At 46.0% G+C, this 20,901-nt stretch overlaps 2 protein-coding genes across 2 annotated transcripts; one reads left to right on the top strand and one right to left on the bottom strand.

Annotated features, from left to right (window-relative positions):
- Positions 1–1,368: 1,368 nt before the first annotated feature.
- Positions 1,369–6,216, bottom strand: LOC129825011 (17-beta-hydroxysteroid dehydrogenase 14-like). The gene is made up of 9 exons (XM_055884649.1): positions 5,855–6,216; positions 5,715–5,753; positions 5,048–5,145; positions 4,000–4,066; positions 2,599–2,690; positions 2,335–2,439; positions 2,168–2,235; positions 1,903–1,999; positions 1,369–1,720 (listed from the first exon to the last, which is right to left on the bottom strand). Exons 1-9 carry the CDS (start codon positions 5,943–5,945, stop codon positions 1,577–1,579), a joined length of 801 nt encoding a protein of 266 aa, XP_055740624.1. The 5' UTR covers positions 5,946–6,216; the 3' UTR covers positions 1,369–1,576.
- A 3,724-nt stretch (positions 6,217–9,940) lies between these two features.
- Positions 9,941–15,881, top strand: LOC129825004 (potassium voltage-gated channel subfamily A member 1-like). Its single transcript, XM_055884637.1, has 2 exons — positions 9,941–10,675; positions 13,791–15,881. Exons 1-2 carry the CDS (start codon positions 9,941–9,943, stop codon positions 14,697–14,699), a joined length of 1,644 nt encoding a protein of 547 aa, XP_055740612.1. The 3' UTR covers positions 14,700–15,881.
- The last annotated feature ends 5,020 nt before the right edge of the window (positions 15,882–20,901 follow it).

The following is a 20,901-nucleotide window of genomic DNA, read 5'->3' as shown; positions in this document are numbered from 1 at the left end:
TGGTGTTCTCTTCTCTGGCAAATGCCAAACGTCCTGCACGGTGTTGGGCTGTAAGCACAACCCCCACCTGTGGACGTCTGGCCCTCATACCACCCTCACGGAGTCTGTTTCTGACCGTTTGAGCAGACACATGCACATTTGTGGCCTGCTGGAGGTCATTTTGCAGGGCTCTGGCAGTACTCCTCCTTGCACAAAGGCAGAGGTAGCGGTCCTGCTGCTGGGTTGTTGCCCTCCTACGGCCTCCTCTACGTCTCCTGATGTACTGGCCTGTCTCCTGGTAGCGCCTCCATGCTCTGGACACTACGCTGACAGACACAGCAAACCTTCTTGCCACAGCTCGCATTGATGTGCCATCCTGGATGAGCTGCACTACCTAAACCACTTGTGTGGGTTGTAGACTCCATTTCATGCTACCACTAGAGTGAGAGCTCCGCCAGCATTCAAAAGTGACCAAAACATCAGCCAGGAAGCATAGGAACTGAGAAGTGGTCTGTGTTCGCCACCTGCAGAACCACTCCTTTATTGGGGGTGTCTTGCTAATTGCCTATAATTTCCACCTTTTGTCTATTCCATTTGCACAACAGCATGTGAAACTTATTGTCAATCAGTGTTGCTTCCTAAGTGGACAGTTCGATTTCACAGAAGTGTGATTGACTTGGAATTACATTGTGTTGTTTAAGTGTTCCCTTTATTTTTTTGAGCAGTGTACATTTTTCAGAGAGAAAACTTGTAAAGTGGTCCAATTCGACCGGAACACAGGAGGGTTAAGAGAAATATAACTAGAGGGCCGTTGTAATTAAGATTGTGCCAATTAAAACTGAGCACAAATGGACAGCTATGGGATCCATCGCGGAGAAAATTGCTCACCACGATCCAGCACCAGCGGGTGGAAAGCGTCACTTGCTGGGCCGCGCCCAGCACTGTGTTGCTTGCTAGAATAGTTGACTAGTACGGCTATGTGTTTGACATGGGCAGCAGCAGGCCTGCGAGTCAAGTGCGAGAGAACGCAATTTGATTTTGTTCCCATTCCCTTTACGCCAAGTTTAGGATGGTAAACTAATAGAAAATGTTAGTAGAAAACTGTTGCGAAAACTGCTCCAGATCACTTGATATCAAGAATAGAATATGGAGAGTGGAGAGGGTCAGACCCGAACTAACCTAAACGGTCTAACGTACAGCAGAGCGTGTCCAACTCCAAACCAACCACACTGGATAGATAGGAGCATATCATGAGCGCACAGCTTACAAAACAGAGCTGAGAGCTCTCTGTGTAAAATAGGGCCCATATATACATATCCCATGTTTTTTTTCTCTCTCCCCCCTACCCCAATCCCATTATCATTTATATCAACAATGCAACGGAAAAAATAGCTTAATCGTTTTTATTGCAACACAAATGATTGCAGCTTTACCATCTCACCACCAGGGGGTGCTGTACCATCTCCAGCACCTCTACATCCCATGGCTATGGATAAAACAGGGTGATTGGTTCAATAATCTCAAGCAAGACGGCAATAGAACATAACGGGTCCTTTTATTGGTCAGGTAGGCACAAGGCCCGGAGTGACAGGCCTGCTCATGGGACCTGGCTCTTGTAGCCGTAGTTGAGTTCTGCCCCTCCACTAAGCAGCAGGTCGATCCCAGTGCAGAACGTAGCATCAGCAGCCAGGTACAGAGCAGCCAACCCACTCTCAGCTTCTGTCCCCATTCGACCAAGCAGCTGTTGGAGATTAGGAAGAATGTTAAAGATAAGGCATCAGGTTCATCAAGACGAGAGATGCAAGTGAACTTAGGAAGTCTCTAACAACCCTCCCTTTTCAATGCATTCTGAAATATGTCATTGTAACAGATCTTATATTTCATCGTATATCTTGTATTGGCTCCTGTCCAGTGAGCACTTGCCTGAGCGTTCTCGCCCTCTTTAATGGTGGCTAAGGTATCTGCAGTCTGTCCAGCCAGCTCCTCCCACAGAGGTGTCATCACATTACCAGGGGAGATGCTACAAGATAATACAAATTTAGACTGCAGCAAACAGAGCTAGAGATAAGAGAAAAAGTGGAAAAATACAAAAGTATTTTTAAAACAGGACAGACAAAAGGGCAAGAGAAAACATTTTGTAGAAAATCCTAAAAGTTTGTAAAAGGAGACAGATGCCAGTTCTACTCACCAGTTGACTCTCACTTGGTACCGACTCTCATCCACAGCCATGGCTTTCGTCATGGCAATGATCGCCCCCTTGTGGAGGAAAAAAAACACATCACCCCTGTTAGGCCTACTTCTCCAAACAGTGGGATAAAGTACTGATGCATACTGTTATCTCGATTTTTAGTTCACCTTAGTGGCTACATATGGTGCTGCATTTTTCTGACCAATGGAGCCCACCAGACTGGACAAGTTAATGATGTTCCCCTGGCGCTGTCGCAGGTGGGGCAGGGCATACTGAGGAGGGGAGAGAGGTGGGGAGATCCCGTGATGAATAAAACATATTATAAGCTATATAATAACCCATTATTAAGGCTCATACATGCTTTTAACAAGTAATAAAGCATTATACCTGAAGGCTTTCAGTAAAGTAAATATAATGAGTGAATTATTTACTTTGGAGGCCAGGAAGTAACTGATGAGGTTAAGATTCAAAAGATCTCTGAACTCATCTGCAGTAGTGTCATCTGTGGGTTTATGAGGTGGGTCTGAAAGGGGATGAAAGTGAGGGAACTCAATGAATACAGCATAAACACAAACCAAATGTCTATGGAGTATTTGAACTGTAGAAGAGGGGGAAAAACATGCATTTCATATCCACAAAAAAAGTGTTAAGTGGTACAAAAACGTATGCAGATCTTAAAAAACGATGAAAACCAGTATAGCATTAAAAATACATCCGCGTTGCGACTTGCACCTTTGTCAGGGTGTGACGATCAGGAGGTGATCGGTTCGATGCTGCAAGCTGCAAAGGGTATACACTAAGTACAATACATTAGGAACACCTGCTCTTTCCACATCAGACAGACTGGGTGAATACAGGTGAAAGCTATGATCCCTTATTGATGTCACTTCAAATCAGTGTAGATGAAGGGAAGAAGACGTTATAAATAAGTATTTTTAAGCCTTGAGACAATTGAGACATGGATTGTGTATGTGTGCCATTCAGAGGGTGAATGGGCAAGACAACATATTTAACTGCCTTTAAACAGGTTACGGTAGTAGGTACCAGGCGCACCGGTTTGTGTCAAGAACTGCAACACTGCTGTGTTTTTCACCATAAATAGTTTCCTGTGTGTATAAAGTATGGTCCACCACCCAAATGACATCCAGACAACTTTGGGAAGCATTAGTCAACATGGGCCAGCATTCCTGTGGAACGCTTTCGACACCTTGTAGAGTCCAGGCTGTTCTGGGGGCAAAAGGAGGGGTGCAACTCAATATTAGGAAGGTGTTCTTAATGTTTTGTACACTCAGTGTATGTGTTTTTCATGCTTGAATATGCCTGTTTAAATAATGGCTTGCCAGGGCCTCTGAAGTAGCACAGCGGTCTAAGGCACTGCATCGCAGTGTTAGCTGTGTTCCTGCAGATCCTGGTTATATACCGGGCTGAGTCGCAGCCGGTCGTGACCGAGAGACCCATGAGGCGACGCACAATTGGCCAAGCGCCGTCCGGGTTAGGGGAGGGTTTGGCCGGCCGGGATGCCCTTGTCACATCGCGCTCTAGCGACTCCTGTGGCGGGCCGGGTGCATGCACACTGACAGTTGTTCGGTGTTTCCTCTGACACATTGGTGCAGCTGGCTTCCGGGTTAAGTGTGCATTGTGTCAAGAAGCAGTACGGCTTGATATGACAAAATTGGGTAGAAAAAGGGGGTAAAAAAAGTATATATATAACAATAAAAATAAGTGCCTGGACGTGGCTTGGTATACCAACTATCAGCTGATTTGTGGATATATAATTTCCTTTCTTTCTTTAACAACATCAATGCGCATACAAAATGATAACAGATACTCACGCCACCCAGCATTGTTGACCAGACAGTCTATTTGACCATAATGCTCCACTGTCACTGAAATCAACCTCTGCAGAGAGAATATCATACGTTGAGTTGACTGCACTCTGTCATTGACCACCACACTGTGTAAGACGTTTAGAATTTCTATCTCCAGGTATGTGGACCTATGATCCAATTAACTATGTACCTACCTAACTTGCTAGAGGTAACTTACATAGAGCCTAAGCTGAAAAACCAGCTAGACACACCACTAAAATAACATAGAAACATACACACATCCCTCAGTCAAACACACAAAACAGGTTATAGCAATGTCACTATTGTTCACAAGCACCAGGGTCTGGACACTGATTGATGATTGGATGGGTCTGGACACTGATTGATGATTGGATGGGTCTGGACACTGATTGATGATTGGATGTGTAGAAAAAAAAGAAGTCGCTCTGGATAAGAACATCTGCTAAATGACCTAAATGTAAATTTAAAACATTAGGGAAAGTGTTTTACTAGGATTAAATGTCAGGAATTGTGAAAAACGGAGTTTAAATGTATTTGGCTAAGGTGTATGTAAACTTCCGACTTCAACTGTATATATATATATCTTTTATACTAATTAATACATGTATGTCAGCACAGACCTCAATGCCTGAGCGAACTCTCAGTCTGGGAGGCAAGCACAAAAAACAGGGGAAGAAAACAGGAAACCAGGGCACAGGAAACAGAGAGCTTCAAATAATGACCGACTGGGCCTTTAATAGTGATTTCTAAGCAATTTCTAAGCAGACCTTCAAATGAGGAGCAAGGGGCTTGCTAGAGTAAACTCAGTGGAGAAGAGTCCTTTCACAGACAGGGAAAATCCAACAAAGACTAAAGATAGGTGGAGTGTAGATTACAATACAAAACGTTATAGTAAGCATTCTGATAAACCACAGGTCATGTGATCCATTGAGGAATGAGGATATAAACTCTGTTGAAATGTTATGCATATGAGTGATCATTTGACTCTCATTTCACTGCCCTATAAGATGTCATTGCCCAGAAGCCCTACCTTGATGTCCTCTTCTTTGGAGATGTCACAAGGTACAAATTTGCATGACCCTGGCCCTGCCCTGTTCAGCTCGGCCTCTAGAGCCTGTCCTGCTGCCACTGTAAAAAAACAATATATATATATATATATATATATATATATATATATATATATATATATATATATATATATATATATAATAAGAATACAGTAAACTTATGAATATGCAATGTAAAGATGATGTAGAGATGGATTTTTTAAATGATTCATAAAGTCTTCAACAATGGATTACTGATTAATTTAGATTCTGAGACACTTTATTGATACCTGTGTGGTGATTCTGATGGTTTCTTGGAACTGATGGCTTCTACGGTTGTGGCTAGATGGGTAGGAGAACTAATGCAGCAGGTTAGGAGAATTAATGCAGCAGGTTAGGAGAATTAACGTAGCAAGTTAGGAGAATTAAAGTAGCAGGTTAGGAGAATTAACGTAGCAAGTTAGGAGAAAAAGTTTAAGGTTAGGCTTAGCTACAATCCTACAGTTGTCACCGACGCAACTCGAACATGCAATTTTTGGTACGTAGCTGTACTCCATCTAGCCACAACCGTAGAAGCCACCAGTTCCACCACACCTGCAATGGTATACTTTAATCTGAGCAAAAATATCTAATAAACGTGCTGACACTCACCCCCTCTTGCACAGAAGACAACTTTGGCTCCATTCTCCACTGGGGAAAAAACAACAGAATAGCATATTATTGTTTCCCCAGTACCTCACTCTGCTCAAATCTCAACAAACTAACTTCAAATCAGCAACTTTGATTCTTACCGAATACTCTGACAATCCCTCTACCAATCCCTTTGGACCCGCCGGTCACAATGACAACTTTGTCTCCGTAACGCAAAGTACTGCCTGACATGTTCACAAGAGCCAAGCCGTCACCGGTGATAATTTCAGTGATGATACGTTCGCAAAGAACCGCCACTACCTGGTTGACTGTGTTGGTCGAATGACGCAAACAAAGTTACTTGACCTCTTTCCAAGCTACACTTTTTTATTCTATTTCTTTACATGCAGCTAAATATATAATTGCATCCCTCCCGTTGTCTTTTTGTCTTTTACATTTCTACGTTAACTTTCTCTTCCCTCCTCCAAGTTCCTCAAAAATCATGGGATTTGTTGTCGCCTGTGAAGACAGGTGAGCGGCTTTGTGGGACTTGTAGTTTAAGCTCCATGCAAGTTCTAACGCACATCCTGGTGCTGCAACCTGCTGTGTCAACATGTACGGTATCTCAGTCTATGTATGAGGCATATTCTGAAATGGAAAAAATAAGCCATTACATTCATCAATTAACCAAGAAGCCAATGGGATGGTTTTTGCAATTGTTTAATGCATAATAAAAAAATACTTTAAATACTTTAATGCTCACCTTCCTTTAAGATCCACCTCATATCAGTGTTATAACTGTTATACATTTTACTTGTTCCCCCCCCCCCCCCCCCTTCCAACTGGCACACGTCTCTAAATAGTTAACTCAACCATCAATTCTTATTTTACATTTAATATTTGAGTCATTTAGCTTACAATCTTATCTAGAGCGATTTACCGGAGCAATTAGGGTTAAGTGCCTTGCTCAAGGGCACATCAACATATTTTTTTACCTAGTCGGCTCGGGATTCAAACCAGCAAACTTTCGGTTACTGGCTCAAAGTTCTTAACTGCTAGGCTACATGCCGCCCCATGCAACCTTTTTCTAGCCCAGAAATAATGCTGTTGACATCTTACAGTGGTCACTATATGTCACTTACATTTTTGTTGACACAACACCTGTGAATCATTACCTGTCTGACACGTGTGCACCATACCCTATACTATACCATACACTAAGCCAACTGAATAAAGGCTTATGAAAGGATAATCAGAAAAAGAGTGTCATGGTTTTTTGTTGTAGACTTTCAGTTTTACTGTTTGGTCTCATAACATGTGTTAACATGTGTGTAAATGTGACTTGGGCCCTACATTTTTCCTGACCACACCTCACCAGGAAATGCATTGGCTCTGCTACATAACTCGTTTAGCGCCCTGTGTGTTTCCTGGTAAGGTGACATGGTCACAAAAACACAGTGCCCTAGTCAGGAGCAATATAAATACTGAAGCCAGAATGGAACTCCAAAATACATTCTCACTGGGATTTTATGGGTGTTCATTTGGGTCTCGTGAGGACATCAGTACATGTGTTGAGGATAGTGTGTGTGTGTTTTTGTGTGTTTTGTTTATGACAGGGAGAGAGGGAAAATTAAAGACTTTAAGAGAGAGGCAGGGGGCTGACATTAGGGGGCGGGGGTATGAAGAGGACACCGTGCTGAGGTTGTAGAGAGAAGGCAGTGGATTGAATTTCGACCTGACAGCATTCTCCAGAGAAATAGTAGGCATGACAGAGAGCAAAGGGGAGAGACTGAAGGCTGTGACCTACAAATAAGCTTAACTATCTTCACTTCACCCATGGTGGGGTATCAGCAGACAGATTAACACCACCCCTGAAGGAGCCATGGTGCCCCCCCCCCCCCCCCCCCCCCCCCCCCAGCTAGGGAGGCGGGAGATAGAGACTTACGGAGAGATCAAACAGGCGATAGACAGACAGAGAGACGGCCAGAGGGAGGGCTGGACGGACAGACAGACAGACGGCCAGAGGGAGGGCCAGACAGACAGACAGACAGCCAGACAGATACCCTGTGGTGGAGGTACAGTAGTGGAGGCACCGTGATTCTCTTGAGTAATTAGTCTCTATCAACAGTAGCTGACTGACAGAGGGGTGAGTGGACAGTGCAGGCTGCTTCTTGTAAATAACACCAATAATATGGTTCTTACTTCACAGCAGCATGCTTGGGCATGGCTTGTAACTGGGATGTTTATGAGTAGGACTCTGTGTTATTCTAATAATGGCTGTGTTGACTGTAAAGACTAACCTTCTGATTAAAGAAATAGTAATTCTGACCGAACATATAGGTTCTGATTGAAATAACACCTGTCTAGTTCATGCTTTTATTTGTTATTCTGTACTGTAGTTGTAAAATGTGTCTTGCATACTACCGGTCAAGAATTTTAGAACATCTACTCATTCAAGGGTTTTTCTTTATTTTAACAATTTTCTACATTGTAGAATAATAGTGAACACATCAAAATTATGACATAACACATATGGAATCATGTAGTAACCAAAAAAATGTTAAACAAATCAAAATATATTTTGTATTTGAGTTTCTTCAAATAGCCACCCTTTGCCTTGATGACAGCTTTGCACACCATTGACATTCTCTCACCAGCTTCACAAGGTGGTTACCTGGAATGCATTTCAATTAACAGGTGTGCCTTCTTAAAAGTTATTTTGTGGAATTTCTATCTTTCTTAATGTGTGTGAGCCAATCAGTTGTGTTGTGACAAGGTAGGCGGGGTGTACAGAATATTGCCCTATTTGGTAAAAGACCAAGTCCATATTATGGCAAGATCAGCTCAAATAAGCAAAGGGAAATGACAGTCCATCATTACTTTAAGACATGAAGGCCACTCAATACGGAACATTTCAAGAATTTTGAAAGTTTCTTCAAGTGCAGTCGCAAAAACCATCAAGTGCTATGATGAAACTGGTTCTCATGAGGACCGCCACAGGAATGGAAGACCCAGAGTTACCTCTGCTGCAGAGGATACGTTCATTAGAGTTACCAGCCTCAGAAATTGCAGCCCAAATAAATGCTTCACAGAGTTCAAGTAACAGACACATCTCAACATCAACTGTTCAGAGGAGACTGCGTGAATCAGGCCTTCATGGTCAAATTACTGCAAAGAAACCACGACTAAAGGACACCAATAATAAGAAGAGGGTTGCTTGGGCCAAGAAACACGAGCAATGAACGTTAGACAGGTGGAAATTGTCCTTTGGTCTGGAGTCCAAATTGGCGATTTTTGGTTCCAACCGCCGTGTCTTTGTGAGACGCTGTGTGGGTGAACGGATGATCTCCGCATGTGTATTTCCCACCATAAAATGGAGGAGGAGGTGTTATGGTGTGGGGGTGCTTTGCTGGTGACACTGTCTGTGATTTATTTAGAATGTAAGGCACACTTAACCAGCATGGCTACCACAGCATTCTGTAGCGATACACCATCCCATCTGGTTTGGGCTTCGTGGGACTATCATTTGGTTTTTCAACAGGACATTTTTATTTTATTTTTTAAATGTAACCTTCATTTAACCAGGCAAGTCAGTTACAATGACCCAACACACCTCCAGGCTGTGTAAGGGCTATTTGACCAAGAAGGAGAGTGATGGAGTGCTGCATCAGATAATCTGGCCTCCACAATCCCCCGACCTCAACCAAATTGAGATGGTTTGGGATGAGTCAGACCGCAGAGTGAAGGAAAAGCAGCCAACAATTGCTCAGCATATGTGGGAACTCCTTAAAGACTGTTGGAAAAGTATTCCATGTGAAGCTGGTTGAGAGAATGCCAAGAGTGTTCAAAGCTGTTCTACAATGTAGAAAATAGTAAAAATAAAGAAAAACCCCTGAATGAGTAGGTGTTCTAAAATTCTTGACCGGTAGTGTATTTGCGGGTGAATTGGCTGAAATTACTTAAAGCTTACATTTCTGTTAAATAATTATGAGTATTAAAATTGCCAATAATGTGAGTTGTTTCTCCTCCCACTTCTTTATCTGCCATTACCTGATATGTCTCTTCTTCTGCAGTACCTGATATGTCTCTTCTTCTGCAGTACCTGATATGTCTCTTCTTCTGCAGTACCTGATATGTCTCTTCTTCTGCAGTACCTGATATGTTTCTTGATAACTTCAGCAGCGTTGTGCATTTCTCTCTAGAATAAGGGGACAAACTGTCCTCACAAAGAACTAAATAGAAGTTGAATGACAGACCAAGGAATGGAGAACCATGACAAGGGTGGAGGTGAAGGAGGAGGAGAAGGAGACAAGAAACATCTCCCAGAGGAGGTGAGCGAGAGCGACAAGGAGACCAAGGACCAGCGCAACAAGGCGGAGAAGGGAGAGAAGGAGACAGAGAACAACGGCAGTGAAAAGGAGAGGGTTGAGGGGAAAAGGGAAAGCTGCCGTCGCTCAGGCTCCCTGTGGAGGGGGGGCTGGGCCCTGACGGAGCGGCTAGCCATCAACGTGTCGGGGATGCGCTACGAGACACAGCTCCGCACTCTGGCCCAGTTCCCTGACTCCCTCCTGGGGGACCCTAACCGCAGAATTCGCTACTTTGACCCTCTGCGCAATGAGCTGTTCCTGGACCGGAACCGGAACTGCTTCGATGCCATCCTCTACTTCTACCAGTCTGGCGGGCGGCTGCGGCGGCCTGCCAACGTGCCCCTGGATGTGTTCTTGGATGAGCTGCGCTTCTATGAGCTTGGTGAGGAGATCATGGAACGCTTCAAGGAGGATGAGGGCTTCCCCAAGGAGGAGGTGCCAGCGCTGCCTGAGAACGAGATGCAGAGGAAGGTTTGGATGCTTTTTGAGCATCCAGAATCCTCCTCGGGCGCACGCATCATCGCCATCATCAGCGTCATGGTCATTGTGGTGTCCATCGCCATCTTCTGCTTGGAGACGCTGCCTGACTTCAGGAATGAGAAGGAGCTCCGAGAGGTGAGAGGGGACCGATGTGGGGCCAGGGGCCTGAGGGCCAAACAGAAATGACACACAGGAGAGAGAGAATGAGAGAGAAACAGAGAATAGTAGAAAAGGAAACAAACAAAGGGACCAGGAGAAAGGAGAGGCTGCGGGAGATGTGCATAAAGCACAGATAGAGGAAGGAGAGGAATGAAGAGAGGATGAAAGAGTAAGGAATGCATCTCGACAGGGTGCTAAGAGAACAGAGGTTAGCACATTGGGAGACTGATGATGGGGTGATCGTCAACAGTCAGTGAAGAATGACAATTAATAAAGGATGACAGTTAGTGAAGGATGACAGTTAGTGGATGACAGTTGGTGAAAGTCAATGACAGATGTCACCCTGTGGAACATAAATACTACATGTGTGACGACACAGGCCCCTTACAGGGTTAAACACAACATGCGACACACACACACACACACACACACACACACACACACACACACACACACACACACACACACACACACACACACACACACACACACACACACACACACACACGACAGACATTTCTGAGAATATTTTAGTCATGTCGTTAAAATTGAGGGAAAGGAATGGGAAGAGAGGGTGGTGAGGAGAGGGGGAACGAAAGTGTGGTAGGAATACAAGAGAAATAGATTGGAGGAGAAAGAGAATCACAGTTAGGGAACTAGAGAAAGAGGGAGGTTGCAGGTAAGAGCGGGAGAGAAAAAGGGGTGGGACAGAGAGAGATGAGGGGCAGGAAGGGAGGGGTAAATATGGACTGCACAAAGAACATTATGCTTTATTGATGGTATCTCCAGATCACTGTCCATCTGTGTCTCACTTTGACTGGTGCTCCAGGATCACTGCCAAGACGACTCCGTACGGGAATAGATGGAGTTGATAGGAACATATAAACTGGGAGAGAGAGAGGGGAGAGAGGGAGGGAGAGGGAGAGAGAGAGGGAGAGAGGGAGAGAGAGAGGGAGAGAGGGAGAGAGGGAGGGAGAGGGAGAGAGAGAGGGAGAGAGGGAGGAAGAGAGGGTAAGTAAGAGTGGAATGCAGAGGAGAGTGGAGAGGAGCGTGTCTCACGTTACTCCTTAGAGATCTAAAGGAGCTATATATAGCGTAAGCACAACCCTAAGAGCACATCAACACGTAAACGTTGGTTCCCATTAATAAACACACTGACTCATACCCACTGAAAGAGGCATGGAAAGAGTAGTACAGAACACCTATTTGATGACTCGCACAAAATGAAATGAACCCCACACGCCAAGTGGCTTACCGACAAGGTTGGCTTAGCTGCTTTTGGATTTTGAGGGATCATGCAAAAGCACAGAACACAAGGTATACGGTGGGTCTTACCGAAGCGCATATGCACACACCCGACCTCTCACACTCACTCAGTCACTCACACACACTCACATGATCAGAACATCTGACATAAGACACACAGTGCTCTGTACAGACTCAAAATGGCAGCATAGGTGGCAGCAACTGAAAATAAATATTTTACGATCACCTCTCGTTGCACCGGTAGCTCTAGACACTGCATACAGTATTGAAAGACATGCTGTATGGTTCTGTGACCATTTGGAATGAGCGGCTAGTTGTTATACCTTTGTTATTGGGTGACAAAGAGTGAGAATGTCTGCCGGGGCAGTGTGATCATGGCTTTTGAACCTCATAAAGGTGAGGAGAAATGGAACTAAAGTGGGTGACAAATGTGAGGGCAAATGTCACTGTCATTTCAGTTGGTAAAAGCATTCCAGGCCTCTACATAAAGACTAACATATGCAGTATATGCACAAACAAACAACTGCTGTATATGTACCTCACACAGGCACACTCATGCAGGCACATGGACACGCACTAACACACAAACAGAGTATCATAGACTTTTGCTTCACTATAATTTTATCATAGGCAATAAAGATTCTGAGCCATTAGACTCCAATCCGTCTCATGGCTGGACATACCATAAAACCTTTGAACCTTTGTACCACTTTGAACCCCAAGACTGCTTCTTAGAAAACATTGTCAGGATGAAATGAAGTGTCAGATTCCTCCGTTAGTCCAGACGCTGTGCTGTAACATTAGCCTTTGTCACATGCAGTCATGCACTGTAATGTTTTTCTTCTGTTTAAATATAGAGACCAAACACATTTGTATCAAAGTCTGCGGAAAGAAAGAGAGTGTGATTGCACAAGTGAATTTATGTTAACACAGTATTACAGTTATCACAGTCTTAATCAGACCGTGATGACAGATACATTTTCCACATGTGCTGAGGAAAGACTTTGCCACCTTTAAAATAATCACTTCTCCTCCCTATCTCCTCCTTCTCATGTTTACTGTAGTCATCATGGTTCTCCCCGATCTCTGTCTAACCTTCCCTCCTTACTATTTCTTATTAATTGATGTCCTTCATTACCCTTGTAATGAACACGAGGGGAGACAGAGAGCTGGTTTCAAGCGCAGGGCGCAGCAGGTGTTTATTGTAAAGGACCACAGGAGGAGGCAGGTAGCTGGGTCCAGGGACAGACAGAAGGTCATACACAGGGGGTCCAAAAGGGCAACAGTACAGGCAGGGTAAAAGCTAGTAATGTAGTCCGGGAGATCAGGCAATAGGTAGATAACAGGAAATCCGATAGGCTAAAGTACAGGCAGGGAATAGGCAAAAGGCGTTGTTAGGAAAACAAAATCTAACATACACGGGAGGCGTAAATCACAGGAAAACCAGTGCTATGAAAGACGTGTAAGACGTGTGTCACAAAACAAACAATACCTCACAGTGATGGGGTGCAAAGAACTGAACTAAATAGTGTGTGATAATGACATACAGGTGTGTGAACAGTTGATTAGAATTCAGGTGATTGGGATCTGGAGAGTGAGCTGCGTTCAGGGTGTTTGAGAGTGTGAGCTGGAAAGTGGGCTGGAAAGTTAGCAGCGTTCAGGGGATCTACGTGTTGGAGGGTGTGAGTTGGAAGCAGACGTTACAACCTGTTTGTTATCTCTTGTCTAAACCACAGTCATTCCCCCCTTCACTGTTCTACCTCCCCTCAATCTCTCCTGCTTAATTTCTACCACTCACTTTCCCTCTCTCCTTCTCTCCCTCCAGAAATTCACCTACCAGCCCCATCCTACCCTCCCCAACATCACCATCCTGGTCCCTCCCACTGGCAGTGCTTTCCATGACCCCTTCTTCCAGGTGGAGACCATATGTATCTTCTGGTTCTCCTTTGAGCTCATTATGCGCTTAGCCAGCTCCCCCAGTAAGCTCCACTTCTTCAAGGACGTGATGAACACTATCGACTTCCTCGCCATCATTCCCTTCTTCGTCACTCTGGGCACAGAGCTGGCCAGGGACAAAACCTCCAACAAGGACCCGGGCATGTCTTTGGCCATCATCAGGGTCATTAGGCTGGTCAGGGTGTTCAGGATCTTCAAGCTGTCGCGTCACTCCAAGGGCCTGCAGATCCTGGGCCAGACTCTGAAGGCCAGCCTGAGAGAGCTGGCCCTGCTCATCTTCTTCCTCTTCATCGGAGTCATCCTCTTCTCCAGCGCTGTCTACTTCGCCGAGGCGGACAGCCCCGACACGGTGTTCACCAGCATCCCTGAGGCCTTCTGGTGGGCCGTGGTCTCCATGACGACAGTGGGATACGGGGACATGTACCCTACGACTCTGGGGGGCAAGCTGGTGGGCTCCATGTGTGCCATCGCTGGCGTGCTCACCATCTCCCTGCCAGTCCCCGTCATTGTGTCCAACTTCAGCTACTTCTATCACCGAGAGACGGAGTGTCTCGAGAAAATCAGTGAGTACACCCACATCAGCACCTCTGTCTGGGAGGGTGAGGATGAGGAGGGAGACGAGCGGGAGGGAGATTACACTCCCCTGTATGTGGGCGACTGCAAGGGAATCTGTAACCCCCTCAATAGGACACTGCTGTCAGGACTGTGTGCGGGGCAGGACGGGTGGGAGAACAAAGGCAACGTGTACCTCAGGGAACCCCTGGTCACTCAGGTGTGAGACAGGATGGATAGATAGACAGAGGATCTGCTGAATACAACCCTGGTACTCTGCCTCTAAGTTAAATAGAGAGAAAGATAAAGGAGGATGGCAAAGTAAAGGAGAAGAGATACAAAAAAATTACTGTTTTACTCAAGGACTTACTTGCACGCTTGCACCGTCAATGGCTCACACCGTTTACTACAAACAGAACTGATGAGACCATGGCAGAGATATTGTGACAGCTTGCTTTTTGCTAATGTCACTGAGAATCGAGTATGATGCCATCATATTGACAATAAAAACAGCTGAAACAGAATGTATATTTATTTATTATATATTTACCAGATTGTAATAACAGTCTATACAGTACATACAACTCTAGCAATTGTAAATGTTGGTGTTTTTAAGACATGAGTGAATTGCAGTGCCATTTTATTTGTTATTGTGTGCTATCTAGCTAAATGCACAGGGCCATTTTTAATGTGTGTAGAGGGTTGACTAAGGGCGTTTCTAACATTTTTGTGAACCCAGTGCAGTTTGCAATTTTTTTTGTGCAGTGTGAACACTCCCAAAGGAACTCAGACCCCCTCAGAAGAGCCCACTAAGCGAACCGAACTGAGATCATCTCGAGAGCTGGTCTGAGTTCGGTTCTCTTGAATTCCGAGGTTCGGTTCCTTTTTTAGTGCAATGTGAACACGAAGCTCCCCAGGTTCACTTGTCATTATTTCCGCGAGACACACTAGACTACTGCAGCATTGTTTCCCTGCCTTAAACACTCACATTGGTGCCACAAAAGAGAGAAGTGGATGTGCAGGTTCATGGGAAAAAATGTGATGTTTTTTTATATTGATTAGCAATTGTCAAAAATCCACCGAAATGTTTAGTTTTTAGTTCAGATGATTTGTTTCCCATATGTGATCTATAGGCTAAGAGAGGTTCATAAACTGTTTATCTGATTGTGGGGTTTGAATAGTGTGAGAAGACAACAACATATTTGGTGAGAATCACAACATACGGTCCAAAATCAATTCTAGCTCTTAAAAGGGTGGTAGCTTACATTGGGTGTATAATTTTCAATTACAGTATTATTTAATCGGCAGTTATTCTTCTGCTATTTATTCTGGTACCAATAATATTTACATGTTAATAATGTCTTCTGATTAAAATGATTATTTCTCCCTTTTTTTCACTAAATGCAGTCTATTAGCTTTCAAAATGTAAGCAGGTGTATATAGCTGTCCGATAACACGTTTTGATGGAATGGCTTGTCCTGCACTGCACTTTGTAAAAACCCGGAGTGCATTGACTGAATTTTGGAAAAAGATCTTGGTTCTTTTCTAACCATGGCAATGCCAATGCAAAGAGGACTCGGACCACAAAATAGGTGAAGTGAACTGACAAAAGAGTTGAGTCCTCATTCAAAGATCAGTTCTTTTAAAGAGGACTATGTGTAAAAACACTCTGAATGTCCTGATGGGACTGGACACCCGTCTCTGAAAACTATGGCAGAAATGCTTTGCAGTGATATTGTGTTGACGTGGAACACAAAGAAATCAGCCTGGGGGCTGTGGTGCAAACAGAGAGCAGCACTAAGTGTTGGTCCTGGGCCAGTGGAGAGTTTTCAGTGTGTAATGGAGACAGCTAGGCTGGGCGGCAGGGAAATCTGATCCTGGACCTGTCAGGCTTCCAGCTGACCCTTCCTCCCAATGGCTGTGCAGGGCTAACACTAGTAGATACCACTGGCCTTAATCCATACTCACCCGACTGGGTAGAAGTACTTTACTGGTCATCCAAAGACACATCCCTGCCCCTGTCCATGTTACCATGGTGCCTCAATTACCTTGCCTACTTAGAATGTGTCTGAACAAAATGCTTTGCACAGTGTTCAGTGTTTATAATGTGCTTTATAAATATGTTCTTATGATCAGAGATTGTGAGCTGCACAGATTGTATAAGAGAGTAGGTTGTGTGTGTGTGTGTATGTGTATATGTGTGTGTGATTACCAGTATGTATTCTATGACTGTGTGTGTGTGTGTGTGTGTGTGTGTGTGTGTGTGTGTGTGTGTGTGTGTGGTTACCAGTATGTGTTCTATGACTGTGTGTGTTCGTGTGTGTGTGTGTTTGTGTGTGTGGTTACCATTATGTGTTCTATGACTGTGAGCCCTGTTTATATATGTGTGTGTGTGTGTGTGTGTGCGTGCGTGCGTGCGTGCGTGCGTGCGTGCGTGCGTGCGTGGTTACCAGTATGTGTTCTATGGCTGTGTGTGTATGTGTTCTATGACTGTGTGTGTGTGTGTGTGTGTGTGTGTGTGTGTGTGTGTGTGTGTGTGTGTGTGTGTGTGTGTGTGTGTGTGTGTGGTTACCAGTATGTGTTCTATGACTGTGTGTGTTCGTGTGTGTGTGTGTTTGTGTGTGTGGTTACCATTATGTGTTCTATGACTGTGAGCCCTGTTTATATATGTGTGTGTGTGTGTGTGTGTGTGTGCGTGCGTGCGTGCGTGCGTGCGTGCGTGCGTGTGCGTGCGTGCGTGCGTGCGTGGTTACCAGTATGTGTTCTATGACTGTGTGTGTATGTGTTCTATGACTGTGTGTGTGTGTGTGTGTGTGTGTGTGTGTGTGTGTGTGTCTGTGTGTGTGGTTACCAGTATGTGTTCTATGACTATGAGCCCTGTTTATGTGTGTGTGTGTGTGTGTGTGTGTGTGTGTATGTGTGTGTGTCTGTGTGTGTGTGTCTGTGTGTGTGGTTACCAGTATGTGTTCTATGACTGTGTATGCACGTGTGTGCGGTTACCATTATGCGTTTTATGACTGTGAGCCCTGTTGATATGTGTGTGTGTCTGTCTGTCTGTCTGTCTGTCTGTCTGTCTGTCTGTCTGTCTGTCTGTCTGTCTGTCTGTCTGTGTGTGTGTGTGTGTGTGTGTGTGTGTGTGTGTGTGTGTGTGTGTGTGGTTACCAGTACGTGTTCAATGACTGTGAGCCCTGTTTATATGTGTGTGTGTGTGTGTGTGCGTGCGTGTGTGCGTGCGTCTGTGTGTGTATGCACGTGGGTGTGGTTACCAGTATGTGTTCTATGACTGTGAACCCTGTTTATATTTGTTGTATTTAATAAAGATGGTATTTTATCAGTTATCTAAATGAGTCCCTGTTTTGTTAACAGAGGGGAGATGAGTCAGCAGATGCCCACTTCACCACAAAACAATTATCTAAAAAACAACAACCAAAATGTCAAGTCTTTCAAAATGTTGACATAATATGTTAAATGTCTGATATTTTTGGTAGATTTAGATACCATCTGTTTAATTTGGTAAGAGAGCAGATTGGATCATTTGAGTTCCCACTTCACACGCACCCCGAAGGATTGAGTTGATTTCCGTTGTTGCAACTATCTCTTTAGTCTCTAGAGGTCAAAGCACTCAGTGCAAATCCTCCCAGTCATCCCAGCTCAGGGACATCATACTGAGGACTCTGTGGTTGCTTCTTCTGAGCCATGAAGCCAGAAGAAACATGTACTGTGTATATTGCAGATTGAAATAATTATGTAAACAATAACGAATTATACAAACAACATACATTTTATGGGACAACCATACAAAACATTCCCATAAGTACAGTGATTCATGTCTGTAATGCATTTCTTTCTGCAACATTCTTCACCCTCCGCGCTACTGGGATAAAAGCCTAGTTGGCAGAAATGGTGAATTGTGGGATTAAATAAACATGCAATAACTGTGACACTAATGTAATGATATCAATTACCATCCTCTACATAGAAATAACATCAACCCGTTCCTCTACTCTGCCAGGGAGGACTGAGGAAACTCAGTGACTTTTGCTAAAAGAGAGAATTAAATGCTTCTAAATAAAACTGGAGAAAAGCCAGACTGAAGAGAAGTTGAAATGAATGGGTTTTCAGTAACACTGACGGTTTGAGCAGATGAGTCTCTTCATGCCCTCACTGCTTGATGACTGTCCCAATGATTACATACCCTGACCCCCCTCTCCCCCCGGGTTGGCTGACATTCCGATGTCGTGTTGTGGGTTAGAGGTTTCTACTGTGATATATGGACAACTCATTTTGTGGTTTTGAGTGATTTATGCTTGTTTTTGGTTGCTATTCATTGAATTGACAAAAAAAATACAAGTGGCAATCTTGTTGTGTAAGGAATTCCTGTATGTGAGTCGAAAATAAATGAATCATAGTTTGTCTGTTTTGTTGAATACCTTCACCCAGAGAGTCGAGGCATGTCTGTCCCTGTTCACTGGCTTCACTAGGTGGTGGTGGCCTGTTGTGGCCTGAAGCTTTCCCTCATTATCTACCTGTTTCTCTCATCCTCTCCTCCTCTCCGTGACGTGCAGGGTCCCAACACTAACGTCAGTCCTGTTTGCAATTACCCACAGTGCCCTATGCTGTCTGGAAGAATGAGTTGGATTGACGTCTTTCTGGCCATCTGCCGTTCTTCTATTCCTCTCCTCTCCCATCCCTCCCCAACTCTTCTTTGGGAGGATTAAGTGTGTTGATATCTCTGTGTGTCTTTGTCTCATCAATGTGTAAATGTGATGCTGTGTGTGTGCGTGTGCGTGTGCGTGTGCGTGTGCGTGTGCGAGGTTTGGTGTGTCAGTTGCAACTTGAACGTCCAGTAATATCCTTGTCCACTGGATTTCATCCCTGTCTTTAGTCACAAAAAGTGTGTGTAACGGCAGTCTACTTCGTCCTCCTCCTCAGACGAGGAGAGGCGAGAAGGATCAGAGGACCAATGTGCAGCGTGGTAATTTGACATAATGAATTTAATGGACAAAACAAAAACACTATACAAAATAACAAAAGAACATACCGTCACAGTCCTAGCTGGTGCAGAACACAAACACAGAGACAGGAAACAACCACCCACAATCCCCAACACAAAACAAGCCACCTATATATGGCTGGCGTCTCTGGCGGCTCCTGACTGGCTGGCGTCTCTGGCGGCTCCTGACTGGCTGGCGGCTCTGGCGGCTCCTGACTGGCTGGCGGCTCTGGCGGCTCCTGACTGGCTGGCGGCTCTGGCGGCTCCTGACTGGCTGGCGGCTCTGGCGGCTCCTGACTGGCTGGCGGCTCTGGCGGCTCCTGACTGGCTGGCGGCTCTGGCGGCTCCTGACTGGCTGGCGGCTCTGGCGGCTCCTGACTGACGGATGGCTCTGGCGGCTCCTGACTGACGGATGGCTCTGGCGGCTCGTGGCAGACGGACGGCTCAGACGGCGCTGGGCAGACGGACGGCTCAGACGGCGCTGGGCAGACGGACGGCTCAGACGGCGCTGGGTAGACGGACGGCTCAGACGGCGCTGGGCAGACGGACGGCTCAGACGGCGCTGGGCAGACGGACGGCTCAGACGGCGCTGGGCAGACGGATGGCTCAGACGGCGCTGGGCAGACGGATGGCTCAGACGGCGCTGGGCAGACGGATGGCTCAGACGGCGCTGGGCAGACGGATGGCTCAGACGGCGCTGGGCAGACGGATGGCTCAGACGGCGCTGGGCAGACGGATGGCTCAGACGGCGCTGGGCAGACGGATGGCTCAGACGGCGCTGGGCAGACGGATGGCTCAGACGGCGCTGGGCAGACGGATGGCTCAGACGGCGCTGGGCAGACGGATGGCTCAGACGGCGCTGGGCAGACGGATGGCTCAGACGGCGCTGGGCAGACGGATGGCTCAGATGGTGCTGGGCAGGCAGGCAGTGCAGGCAGCTCAGACGGCGCTGGGCAGACGAGCAGTGCAGGCGGCGTTGAGCAGACGAGCAGTGCAGGCAGTTCAGACGGCGCTGGGCAGGCAGGCAGCTCAGACGGCGCTGGACAGACGAGCAGTGCAGGTGGCGTTGAGCAGACGAGCAGTGCAGGCAGTTCAGACGGCGCTGGGCAGGCAGGCAGCTCAGACGGCGCTGGACAGACGAGCAGTGCAGGCGGCGTTGGGCAGACGGCCGACTCTGACCTGCTGAGGCGCACAGTAGGCCTGGTGCGTGGTGCCGGAACTGATGGTACCGGACTGGAGACACGCACCTCAAGGCTAGTGCGGGGAGCAGGAACAGGGCACACTGGACTCTCGATGCGCACTATAGGCCTGGTGCGTGGTACCGGCGGTACCGGGCTGAGGGCACGCACCTCAGGGCGAGTGCGGGGAGAAGGCACAGTGCGTACAGGGCTCTGGAGACGCACAGGAGGCTTGATGCGTGGTGCCGGAACTGGAG

This window comes from Salvelinus fontinalis, chromosome 2 (genome assembly GCF_029448725.1).
Source record: "Salvelinus fontinalis isolate EN_2023a chromosome 2, ASM2944872v1, whole genome shotgun sequence".
NCBI classification, from domain to species: domain Eukaryota; kingdom Metazoa; phylum Chordata; class Actinopteri; order Salmoniformes; family Salmonidae; genus Salvelinus; species Salvelinus fontinalis.
This window is presented reverse-complemented; position numbering and strand designations above follow the sequence as displayed.

What these genes read in the sequence shown, in the direction of transcription:
- LOC129825011 (XM_055884649.1), bottom strand. Translation starts at nt 5,945, where the DNA reads ATGTCAGGCAGTACTTTGCGTTACGGAGACAAAGTTGTCATTGTGACC. An exon ending in TACCAAGTGAGAGTCAACTG is followed by an intron (nt 2,000 to 2,167) that starts GTGAGTAGAACT and finishes ATTATCTTGTAG; the next exon opens with CATCTCCCCTGGTAATGTGA. An exon ending in AAGAGGGCGAGAACGCTCAG is followed by an intron (nt 1,721 to 1,902) that starts GCAAGTGCTCAC and finishes AATCTCCAACAG; the next exon opens with CTGCTTGGTCGAATGGGGAC.
- LOC129825004 (XM_055884637.1), top strand. Translation starts at nt 9,941, where the DNA reads ATGACAGACCAAGGAATGGAGAACCATGACAAGGGTGGAGGTGAAGGA. An exon ending in ATGAGAAGGAGCTCCGAGAG is followed by an intron (nt 10,676 to 13,790) that starts GTGAGAGGGGAC and finishes CTCTCCCTCCAG; the next exon opens with AAATTCACCTACCAGCCCCA.